Genomic DNA, 12787 nt, shown 5'->3' on the forward strand with positions numbered 1-12787 from the left:
AAAGGCTGCCAAGATGGAGCTCAACTGGGCTAAATCTCAACTTTTCAAACCATCCCAGGAACATGAGATGGTCAGAATCCACTGCGAAATATCACACCCCACTTAAGCAGGGATAGCTTCTAAGGCAACTGATGAACAGTGTTTAAAAAATGTTTCCCCCTCAAGGCTCAGTAGAAGGTGACCCGTTCTGGGATCAGATCCGGGACCAGCTGCTGGGAGAGCCATCCAATGAAACAAAAGCCTGCCATGAACCCAAGCCAATCCTCTTCAGCACAGGAGAGGTAAGGACACACCACTGTGTGCCCTGGGAAGTGCAGAGATTGCTGATCTGGGCTAGGGTTCATCAATCCTTCATAGATCCAAATCCCTAACAGATGTGTTAGGGAGTTACAGACAATGTCTGTGTCAGCTCACATGATGAAGAACAAGAAGGGAGAACAAGCTGCATGGGCTTTAAAGGCATGAAAATAGAAAGCAAGAATAAGTGTCATTAGCTGGCATCAGAATGAGGAGGTGGAAGTTTTTCCTATTTCAGAGCATCTTTTCCATATATCCCAGAAGGAGTGACCACACCTGCTGTTCTAACAAGACCCTAACAAGGGTCAAAAAAATTCCAGATGATCTACCCTGGCCTAACTGTCTGGCTGTGAAACAGCCCTGAGCAGGATCCACAGGGAAAATGCATCAGGTTAGGGAAAGCCAACAGTGCATGGAGCTCATCATTGCCTTGGAGCAGTCTCTGGCTTCAGGACATCCTCTGTTGGTGCTCAGATCTTAATAGCCCTGGGTGGATTTTTCTTCCGTCCTGCCATTGTTTTCTGCTGCTCTGTTGGTCCCAGTCCATCCCCATGCTTAGGGCTGCTCTGTCCAGGACAGGACTTGGTGTTTATTCTTACCGAGTTCTCCCAAAATCCTACTTACAAATTTAAATGAAAATTGATGCCTCGTTTTCCACCTTGGCATTAAGGCAAATGCACTGTAGTGGAGTGGGATCATGTCCAAGGTCCTTTAGAGCACTTAGAGGATGACTCTGGATGATGCATTTCATTGTTATTCCTTTCACCAGTCTCCTTAAAAGCTTTCCTGCTGTCACCTCATTTCTCCTAAAAAGAGGTCCCAGCTCCTCACAACCATCTCCTCCATCCAGAATGGCATTACTGAGAGTAAATTACACTTTATTCTTACGACTTTATCACATGTTATGGATGATCTGGCAGGCCTCCTACTTCTTATGTCCTTCACAATGCTTTGTCATTCATGTTTTGCCCCCTTCAGATCTTGGTGTTCTTAATTTCCTTTTAACAGGCTTCTTCATTTTTATCTAGGTAATTTTTTGTTGCTGTTTTAAGATCAAAATCTGCTGTAGTGTGTGTTTTGGCTGCGGCAATGGTGCTGAGTCTGAGTGTGGTCCCTGCTAAGGGGCAGGTTGAAATCAGAGTTAGGTTGAGCATTCCCTGAGCATCACTTGCCCTCTGTGAGTGCATGGAGTGACAGGCCAAGGGGGAATGTCTTCACACTGCCAGAGGGAAGGATTAGATGGGATATTGGGGAGAAATTCTTACCTGTGAGGGTGCTGAGGCACTGGCACAGGTTGTCCAGAGATGCTGTGGCTGCCCCATCCCTGGAAGTGTTCAAGGCCAGGTTAGACAGGGTTTTGGAGCAACCTGGCCTAGGGGAAGTTGTCCCTGCCCATGGCAGGGGGGTGGAATGAGATGAGCTTTAGGGTCCTTTCCAACCCAAACCATTCTGGAGCTCTGATGAAGTAACTCTCATTTCCCACCATCATTGGGATCGCTGACTTCACTCATACACTTTTGTTCTCCTTGTCCGTTAATCAGCCTTATCCATCCTAACACTATCCTTTATCCATGCTGAGGGGTTTCTAGGTGCTACCCTGACCTTATTTGCCCACTTTGTTTCAAGCTACCCCTCTGACAAAACCTTGTTGAGGTTTTTTTGGCCTTACTCATGGTAATTACATGTGTCATAATCAGACAACTTGCTGCACATGTGGAGGTAAAATACCTTCTCATGTGTTTTACAAATAAATTGAATTTAATGTACAAATAAATTTACAAAGTACACTTATTTACATGGTTTATGACTTCAGGAAGGAAAACACTTCAGCTATTTTTTTTCCTCTTATCCTAGAGAAGTTATATCCACTCTTTTTCCTCCCCTCAGATGACTAAGCCTCGCCCATGGCACCCAGATATCGTGGATGTGCAGATTGTTACCATTGGATCACTAGCAATCATTGCTGTTCCTGGAGAGTTCACGTAGGTATTTCTTTGGTCCTGCTCTGTATATTGCAGCATTTCATTGAAAATACCTGCAACAGTTCTGTGTGCTGGTAGAAGGGGCAGGCAAAAATTGTCCCAAATATCTATGTAACCTCTCCATGGGGATGATTGAGATGCACACAGGCTTTCAAAATAATTTTAACCATACGTTGAAAAATGCAGTTTCAGTGAAACAAAAACTTGTTGGCTTTGATTTTGGTTTTGACACCATGAACACCATGATGATAGATTGCACTGATTGTAGATGGTGCAATTGTGAAAATCTGAATAGGATGATGATTTATCTTTGGCACCTTTATTTCTGCCCAACCCTGGGGTGCCTCCAACCTCACCCTGGCTGTGATGAGGTATGTGAAATGTTTTGAGGTGCTTTGGTTGAGCTTGTTGCAGAGAGACCTTAAGGGATGCTGAGCAGTGTTGGAGGTGCTGTGTGGATTTCTGGTATGTGCTGCATGTGCAGTCAGTGTCTCCTGCATTACCTCCCTTTGCTCTACATCTCCCTGACAGGAGATACAGCCAGGTGGGGAACAGCCTCTTCTCTCAGGCAACTTGTAACAGAACAAGAGGAAATGGTCTCAAGCAGTGTCAGGGGAGGTTCAGGTTGGGCATCAGGAAGAATTTCTTCATGGAAAGGGTTGTCAGGCATGGTAAGGGACTGTTCTGGGAGGCTGTGAAGTCACCATCCCTGGAGGTGTTCAAGAAATGACTGGACCTGGCACTTAGTGCTCTGGTCTAGCTGACAAGGTGGTGATGGGTCACAGGCTGGACTTGATGATCTTGGAGGTCTTTTCCAACCTTAATGATTCCGTGATTCCATGATTTATGGAGCCTGACATTGTTCCCTTAATGCCCTAGGACCATGTCTGGACGCAGGCTACGGGAAGCTGTGCAAAAAGTAAGTTGCTGAGGCAGAAGTTTCTCCAGAGCACACCATATCTGGAACTTCACATTTCCTGAACCTTCTGTTTTTTCCCTTGCCTCCTCCCAGCTGGGGTCATGGGTCTTGTGGGTCACAGATATTTCCTTCTCATAGTTGTTTCAGGCAGATTTTGCATGTGCTTACTGGCATGCAGGAGAAATGAATAACCTCCCCAAAAGAAGCAAACTAATTGAGTTTCAGTCCATTAAGCTAACACAAACTAATTCCACTGGAATCCTGGCCCAACTGATGCTAGCAGGAGTTTTGTCTCTGGGATGGAGGAGTTTAGCTCCTTAATCCCTACCAGGATTCTGCAAAATGAGAGCAATTCCAGAGAAACGGCAAATGTATTTTTTCCCTTTGATTGATACATCCTAGTTGCAGCCTGAATGCCATCCTAATCTCAGGTGCTGTCTCCACAACTCACTGAGCCTTTCTCACAGTTATAGCGCCGAGTTATAAGGAGTATACAGATATCAGATTAAAAAAAACCCCCTAAATTTATAGAATTTACTGGAGTGTGAGGTCACTTGCCCTCTTTTTCTCTGGGAAATGAATATGAGGTGTTAATAAAGGCAAATTGCACTTGTATTTGCACTTATATATGTAACTTTTTATTCTGTCATGGGAAAAAACCCACAACAATAACAACAACAATAAGAATAACAATGACAATAAAACCAACAATGATAACAATGACAATGGCAAAAATAGTAACAATGACAACAACTAATAATAACAATAACAACAATAATAATAACAATGTCATGAGTTTAGCAGTTGCTTCAATGTAAGTGTTTTACTGCCTTTCTTAGGAATTTGATTCCCATGGGGCACCAAGGACACATGTTGTAATTGCAGGCCTGTGCAATGTCTACACCCACTACATTGCCACCTATGAAGAATACCAGGTAAATTATAAAACTGGGAATTGAATGTGTTTAACCAAGTTCAGCTTTTGGCTATGTGGGATGATAATTCATGTGAAATCATGTGTGTTCAATGTGAGTTCTTTGCCACAAAAAGCTGAAAGATTTGGAGCTGTAAGACTGTAAGATGACCATGGACTTCAGTGCCATGGACATGACTGCTTGCAAGGTCCAGTTTTGAGTCCCCACAAGACATAGTAGATGCTGTGCTTTGAGGAAGATGTGGACCATCAGATGGACTCCTTGGGTTTAGAAACCCTAAACTGGGAGGGAAGTTTAGGAGACCTGGAGTTGTTCAACCCAAAAAGTTGGAGGGGAGGCAAGCTGCATGATATGCCTTTAAGATAGTATAAAAGCTGTGATAATGGGAAGAGCAACAATTAGGCCTCCCTGTTTGTGCCAGGTTGGGGTATGAAGAGGAACCTAGAATTGCAGTAGTAATACATGAGCAAGTTGTTGGGCTGTGTCCTAAGCAGTAAGGGAGCAAATGAACCTCTGCATGTATACTGGTGATCTTGTCTTGATGCTGTAGGATAAGGTGTATAAACCACTCAAGTGTCCTTCAACCCCTCCTTTTCCCAATCTGTCCTTTGCTAGGTTCAGCGATATGAGGCTGCGTCGACTATTTATGGGCCACACACCCTCTCTGCTTACATCCAGCTGTACAGAGGACTTGCAAGAGCTATTGCTACGGTAATCAAAATTTTCTATATGCCACATGCTGCTGGAGACATTTCAATCCTGTAAGTGGTGATGGCTGTATTTGTTCCTCAGTGAGGCTGCAGGATTGCTACCCTCTCTTTCCAGAAACCACTTTGAGAAATAACCATGTAGTGTGGAAATAATTCCTGTAATGGGATCTCATACCACTTGAGAAATTCTGGGGGGTTTTCAGTTCAAAATTTAGGAAATAAGTACCTCCAACCTTGCAGGATGGCCTGAAGTTACTGCTTTTCTAATATCAGGAAAAAAATCTGCTATTTTTCCTCCGTACCTGCAATGTTGTGATCATGGGAATGTGCAGGACCAGTGGGCAGGTGCTGCCTCCTGAAGTCATGGGATATTCTGGTGGATGGATTTGGGGGCCCCCAACAACAGGGCATCTGGTATCCTGCAGAATTGCTCCTGCATGCAGAGCACAGATGAAGATCCTCTTGTTTGGCTTTATGCTCACTTTGGTGTTCTTAAGATCTGCCTAAGCAGTGGTCTGGAATATAGAGCCACAGCAGTGATGTGGTTCATCAGGGAGATACTGATTATCTATGTGTTTGTTTAATAATCACATCTTTCTTCTCCCAGAATACCACCCAGGATTTGCCCTGTGGTCCAGAGCCTCCACTTTTCAGTATAGGCAACCTGACCTTGCTGCCTGCTCTCAGTGCTGAACGTGCACCAGCCAATAAGACATTTGGGGATGTGCTACAAGAAGTGAAACAACAGTATCAAGTGGTGAGAGCTTCAGGCATTTGCTGAAACCTTGGTTACTGAAACCTTTAAATTCTTACCCCTCACTGTAGAAGTCTGTGTTCCCTAAAGGGTGGTGGTGCCCTCAGACCAAACAGGTCTCCTGTCTCTTGGTGGGCATGGCTGAGAAGGCAGAGGCAGAGCATTTTCATGCCAATCTCATTGTATTGAATGTGATTAAAGTGGGTGAATAAAAGGGAAAATAAAAGCTTCAACATGAAGCAGATTTCCCCTTCTGCTTTAAAATAAAATAGCAGTTGATTAAATAGGCAAATATTGTACAGTGATTTCTTTACAAGCAGAAATCAGGTCACCTTTGATGCCTCTTCTATGGAATGTAAATGAAATGAAATCAAAATGCCAGAGTGGTTCAGTTTTCAATGCTCAAAATGTAGATAAGATGTTCAGAGCAAGGACTTTCATCTCTTTGCTGTCTCCAGCAGTAAGGCAAGGAGGCATTCTGAAAAATCTCCCGTATTTCCTCCCTCTTTTATGTGCTATGTTGGAACTCATCCAGCAAGCTGAACAGAGTACCAGGTCAAAGCATAAATTGTCCGTTCCTGTTGCAACAAGTGAAATTATCAATAATTTAAAACAACAACAATCCAAACACAACAAAACCCCACCAAAAAAAAACCCCAACCAAATCCCTAAAAGCCTCAAATAGTCCCTTCACAGGATGTTCTTGCTGTGCAGTATGCTTCTCAAGCTAATACAAATCTCCATTTCCCCCACAGGGAGGAGTTGCTGAAGTAACTTTCGTAGGTGCAAACCCCAGGAATTCTGCAGAGAATGCGGTAAATGTGATGCAGGCATGCTGGAATTGGGAATGTCCAGGATTAGGGAACATTTCGTTGCTTCCTTTGCCTGATGCATTTTAGTCTTCGGCATTCAGCTTTCAGAATGAATAAGATCATGTGTTTCCAGTGCCTTTTTCTTTGCTGAGAGTTCAGAAGAAGATAGTTTCTGCCTTTAGCATGAGTTGTGAGAATGCTAAATATTTTTGGGCAGGGCAAAGAAATCGGTTTGTTTGGATACAGGTCATTCAGGACCTCCTCATGCTGAAGATGTTGAAGTTGAAAGGCACTCGTGCTGTGCATTAAGCCAGACATACTTTCTCAGGGATCCAGTACTATCCAGTCATAGCAAATGTGGTCTGTAACCTCCATCCTATCAGCCTGGTGCATTGCTTCAATAAAACAAAGAAAATTAGAAAAGGACTTAATTCTTCCCATCTCTTATCTTGAATAGACACTGATAGGAAGTACCTCACCTGTCCTCTCTCTTTACTCAAGTTCTTTACTTGGTCTTCACATCAGTTATTAGCTTCAATTTGTGCTTTGGCAGTGAAATATGACCATTTTTGCTAGGAATTAACAGTGTTTGCCAATAAAGAACATGTAAACATTGTCCCTTCTTCAGTTTAAAGTGACACAGAAACCAGGGACATGCCTGCACCTTCAGCATCTGGCTAACTCTGTTGTTTGTATTCCAGACTGAACACAACTTCCTGACGGTGGAGAGATATGCCAACATTTCGGACAGCTGGCACGTGGTGCAGAACGATGCCTCCTGGGACACCAGGTGGGTGCCCTGAGTGGATTTCTCTGTTCCACAGGCTCCAGGGAGTGATTTAAGTTTAACCTAAAGGCCTTAATTTCAGAGCTCCCAACTCTAGGTTAGTCTTGACCCTACAGGGATGGACCACTCCAGATTTGGGTGGGCAACTTGCCCAGACCACAACAATTGGTGTACCCCTTGGCTCTAGCATCTGGTTAAATCTCCATGAGTTCATCTGTGAGAAGCCTCTTCCCAGGTGGGATCTGAGCTGCATTCCAGTTCCTGAGTCCCAGGGCAGTGGTTCTGGTTCACCAAGCCTGGAGGGAAGGATGGGGATGAGGTCAGGTGGTGGCACAGACCTACCACAGCAGCATTTTTAGGTCAGAGAACTACAGTCAGGCTCAGGCTGCAGGTCCAGCACAGCTCCCAACAGGGTCAATGTCACACCTACAACAGATTGCCTGGGGCTGTGTTCAGGCAAATTGAGGTAGGCTTCAAGGATGGAGATCCCACACCAGTTCAGGCCTTGTGCTGTCTTCTCACTGTCATCTCCCAAGACAACATCGTCTTTCTCTCAAGGCAAGGCAGTGCAATCCACAACCAAGACCTTTGACAAGGGCAACCAACTACACATATGGACCTTGTGTCAGCCTGTGGTCTCTGTTTACCAAATCAAATCTCCACCCTCACTCACTGGCTCACACCCAGTCATGTTTATTGATATTTATTTCAATCTCTGCTGTGAGACTGTTTTATTACCATTATGAAGAATAAACATGTTTTGTTCAACTCCTTCCTGTAACTGAGGTCCTGGAACGGTGGTGCCAGCTCAGTAGGACTTGACCAGATATAATTTCTGGCCCAGAAACAATTAGGGAGGTGTCTGTTAAGGAATACATATATTGCACGTAGCTGAGTGTGCAGGTAGCTGTGTGTGCAGCTGCAGTGCAAGCTGCAGATTGAGCTGTGGGTGGAGGATCCCCAGGCAAGAGGCCATGAACTACTGATCCTTTCCAAAACAAAGGGCCTGGGGACATGTGGCCCAGACAGGTGACCAGACATAGAGGCACAGCAGGAGCCCACGACACCAGACTTAGACTGTGAGAGGATAAAGCCCACATGTTCCTTTGCTCGGGGTTGTTCTCTTATTTAGTTACTGCACCATGATTAAATTATTTTAAGGGTCTGGACATCTGAGCCTCTGCTACGGGAAACCTGGGGTCAAGCTGGTGAGGAAACCTGGTGTGACTGTGAGTGTGGGGTGTGCAGGGAGCCAAGTAGGGCACCTGTTGCCACACTGGGAAGTCCTTAATAGTGTCAAGCAGTTCCCTTCATTGGCAGTAACAAAAGAAGAGCAGGATAATCTTTGTCATCTTCCCAAGAAATGCTCCATCAGAGCCAGTTGAAAAGACCCTCATGCCCAGATGATGTGTGACTCTCTGCAGAGTTTTGAGATTGAGCAGAAATGGTTTTGCACAAGGAGTCTGCAATAGAAAATGGACTTATGATGTGGAAATGGGTACCTGGGCTCAATAGCAACAGAACTTGTTTGTGACTTTCAATGAATACTCATCACTTGATTTGACATTGTCCCTGCACAGAGAGGACTAAGCTGACAGATATTGCTCACAGAGTTGATGTTGTATGGGGTTGTGACATGGAGCTGGAAATGTAAGAACACACCAGTGGAAATAATCTTAATCTACAAAAAAAGGACCACTGACTTGTTTTCCCATATTTCCAGATATTTTTCAGCCCTGCTGGGTTTTGAGTTGGTTTGTTGGTTGCTGCTCTGATAGCCTAAATATATGAGGAAAGGATGGAAGAAGCTCTTAAAATACACTTTACCAAAGTGCATTTCTCTCATTCTATTTGGTGAGCTCTTGGGATATTAACCAAATGCAAAGTGGATTTTGTTGCTGACTGCAGTGTTTGATTTCCCTGCTAGGTTTTACTGGACCAAAGGGTCACAGGGTCAGAGTACAGTGAAGATTCAGTGGCACATCCCTCACGACACGGAGCCAGGCATCTACCGCATACAGTACCTCGGGCACTACAAGAAACGCCTGTCCCTCTTCCGTACCATCACTGTTCCCTTTGGAGGCACATCTTCAACCTTTGAGGTCACCACTCCATAGGTGACCTCATTCATTGAAGGAATATTTTCCCTTGAACAGCAGATTTGATATCTGGACTGTTCTGTGCAGGGCCAAGAATTGGACTTTGATGATCCTTGTGGATCAACTCAGTATTCTATGATTCTGTGATGTTCTGGGAGGTGTATTTTGTGACATACATGGGTCTATACATCACTGCTGTCCCTTGAGTGCTGCTGGTCCTCCTTTGCTGTGCAAAGCTTGACTTCCTGCAAAGTTTGGGCTTTTATCTGCAGTTCAGTCTCCTCATGTATTGCATTCAGGTGGTTCTGGTCCTGGCCAGACCTTGTTCTTATTGATTCTTATTATAATAAATGATGTAACTTTTTCTTTAGTCATTAAACAAGTGCTTATTGATGGTGAGCAGGCTCTCCCTGAGGGAATTCATGCATATTGGGACATAATCCAGACCATAAAATAGTCCATAAAATTAAACCCAGTCCATAAAAACTGGAAAGAGCTGCTGAATTCACAAGGGATCAGAAGAGAAGACTCCTCAGTCATGTTTGAAGTGCAAAGCTGACCGCTTGGTGGCAAAGGGATAAATAAGATGGATACTTAACAGGAATATTTGAATATCATATCATTTAACCTTTCTGGCCTCTGTAAGTGGTAGAACTGGGGCCACAGGGAGAAGAAAACACACCTTTCAGATCTGGATTTTTGATGCTTGTATGGTCTGACAGATAAACAACTGTAAATGTTTAATAAGCTCCAATAACATGTACCAATTTTGTATGCAATCTCTTTAATTCTTCAGAGAATCATCAAACAGATAATTTTGCCTCTCTTTAAAATCAGTAGGAGAAAATGAATTATTCATTTCGAACCAGCTGCAATCAGTCTCAGAGTTCCCCATTCAGATGAGCTCAAAGCAATCTCAGTATCTAGTCAGGAAAAAGGGAGCTTTGAAAGAATATCACTGGGAATCAAATCCCTTAAGATGCTCTTAATGTCCTTTTCTAACAACTCCCCCAACCGGCCCATTGGCCCCGCTCTCGTCGGCATAGTCCCACTGATGGTAGCATTGTGGTCTGCAGGATACAGACAGCAGCAGGGTATGCTGCTCCAGCATCTCACTGTGCCATGGGATAGACTTGGTCAGGGCAGCAATGCTCTGTGCAAAATGATCCAGAAATTTTCTTGTCCAGTTTGTCCCACTTTGCTCCTGTGTTCATGCAGGACCTTGGGTGGTCTCAGCCCCTTCATACAGGGTCAGAACGTCTATGTGCAACACAGGAACTGCTGTTTGGGCTGAAAGTGGTGCTGCCTGATGAATCCCAGGATAACAATCTTTCTCTCTACTTGCTTACTGTGTAAGCTGGAATAAATTGCACAGCAGTGCTTCTGTTTTCCTAAAGGAAATGCGTCGGGGAAAAGGAATTAGTGTTTCCTTTTTTCCTCACTGCAACGTTTTATTTGATTGTTTCAGATAATTTTGTCTGCATTATTGCATTACACTAACCATGGGGTTTTTTCAGGAGTACTGAACACGTTTAAGCAAACAAAATTGAATTTCACAGTTGAAATGCTTATGGTTAGGATTTACCCTCTAAATCTTGAGTGTCTGACCTCAAAAGAGAGTTTTTGGGAAGCTAGGGGTTCCCATGGGAGAGGAGGTGTTGAGAGCCAGAATTAGGGTATGTGGAGAGTCCTCCCCATGCCCCAGAGCAGCTCCCCTTGTGAGACACCTTGTAGCAGGCTTGTTGCTTTGGCTGTCCCCAGTGAGCACAGGCTGGTTGAAGTTTTGGGGGCTTCATTTGGAACTTTAGATAATTTTTTGTGCCTAGAAAATTCAGCTTCCCCGAATGCCATGGGGAGAGAAGGCTATTGGGAGAAGCCCTCGAGTTTATTTGCTGTTTAACAGCATCGTGGCTGCCAGCTGCTGTTGGCACACCGCGACCAGCAGCTCTTCCCTCCTCCCTGCAATGGTTTCTGGGGACTGTGCTTGGTCCCAGCAGCCACTAGGTGCCAGTGCCGTTTTACACGAGAACGAGCTCAGCGCTGAACAGAGTCAAAGCCTAAGGGGAAAAAAGAAAACTGTTCCGGAATTTGGGCACCTTGCCAGTTGTTAAATATAGCATTACTCATCGCAGTTGCTCATCCCTCTCTCGGGCTGCTCTGCTTCGATGTGTAGCCATTTGTGCCTTGTGGACGTGCTCAGGAGTTGGGCAGAACTCCACCTTTTTATTTTTGTTTTCATGGGGCATGAACTACCATGAACTTGGGAATCTTATTTGTGCCCACAGACTGAGCCACCTCGCAGAGCTCCTTTGCAAACTTGACCATGACATAACTTTCCTCATGTACAAAATCTTATGCCTTCCAAATTTACCAACAGTATTTGGAGCTGCAGAGGAGGTGCTAAATTAGGATCTGACCTGAGGCACTCGAGGGAAAGGGGAGAATCCTCTGCTATCTCTGGGCTTTGATGAAGGCTTTAGGATCTGTTTGATCCTGTGGCTGTCTGGTGCTTTTTTCATGCATCCCACAGAGGATATTTGCGTGCAGCCTCTCTACAGGTCCACCAACAGTTCTCTGATTTTTAACACCTTCACAACTGGGGCTGCATATGCATGAGGTGGGGCTGGGGACCAAGGAATGTCACTTTTACAATGTTTCCCTTAACCAATTCCAAATCTGGCAGTGCACAGTCCCTATCTCCTGCAGACAGCTAGAGCCAGGCCAGGATGAGTGTCTGGGCTTGGAGAGGAGTTGGAGGTGGCAGTTCATGGCCAAGGAGAGAGCATCCAACCCCAAGCATCCCCAAAGGAGAGAGGTTGGTGGGTAGGGGCTGTCCAAGCCCCTCACCAGCACATAAAACCAAGCAGCTGAGAACTACAATTTTAGCCAGGACCAATGTTCTGGGGACACACTATAGTTTCCAGCCCTTGAAAGAAAGGAGTATCCCATCAAAGTACCAAGAGCAGCACCAGGGCCAGGCTGATCCCCAGACAATTAGAGAACAGCAGTGGTTTGTGATCCCTGACTGGAATGTCTCCCTTCAAAGATGGTTTGTGGGGTTTTCTTTCACAAAAAGGAAATTCTGAGCAGGTGTGTGATGGGAGATGAGGTGATCTCTGTGATATTTAGCTGGGCTAGTGGGAAAAGAGAAGCATGCAACATTAAAGGCAAAGCAACTCCCCTTGAAAGTCACTGGAGATGCTATCCCATGGACTTCTTGAGAGGGTTGCAGTGGGACATGAGATAATCTGCAGGTGGATGTTTCAGGGTCTATCCAAATGCAGAGTTTTGTGTCACCCTCAGACATATTTCACCCTTGCTTTGCACCTCAGATGTGAAGCCCTGTACTGCAGAGCAGGCAGGAAATGGCTGCCTAGAAGAAGGGAGATGGAAAATGCAGTTTTTGTATCTCCTGCTCTGAAAGGAACCAAATATGAGGCCATCTGCTGATTTTTATGGGCTACTGAGCTTCTCATCACTTATGCCTCAAAC

At 44.8% G+C, this 12787-nt stretch overlaps 1 protein-coding gene across 1 annotated transcript in view; it reads left to right on the top strand.

Moving 5' to 3' along the window:
• Positions 1-9313, top strand: part of ASAH2 (N-acylsphingosine amidohydrolase (non-lysosomal ceramidase) 2) — an 18643-nt gene extending 9330 nt beyond the window's left edge. The window contains exons 12-20 of the mRNA XM_009071398.1: positions 166-281; positions 2185-2279; positions 3159-3198; positions 4038-4133; positions 4749-4844; positions 5451-5600; positions 6353-6412; positions 7111-7199; positions 9124-9313. Of these exons, the coding sequence (XP_009069646.1) occupies positions 166-281; positions 2185-2279; positions 3159-3198; positions 4038-4133; positions 4749-4844; positions 5451-5600; positions 6353-6412; positions 7111-7199; positions 9124-9313 (932 nt within the window). The remainder of the gene's footprint in view (positions 1-165; positions 282-2184; positions 2280-3158; positions 3199-4037; positions 4134-4748; positions 4845-5450; positions 5601-6352; positions 6413-7110; positions 7200-9123) is intronic.
• The last annotated feature ends 3474 nt before the right edge of the window (positions 9314-12787 follow it).

This window comes from Acanthisitta chloris, unplaced genomic scaffold (genome assembly GCF_000695815.1).
Source record: "Acanthisitta chloris isolate BGI_N310 unplaced genomic scaffold, ASM69581v1 scaffold15163, whole genome shotgun sequence".
Taxonomy (NCBI): domain Eukaryota; kingdom Metazoa; phylum Chordata; class Aves; order Passeriformes; family Acanthisittidae; genus Acanthisitta; species Acanthisitta chloris.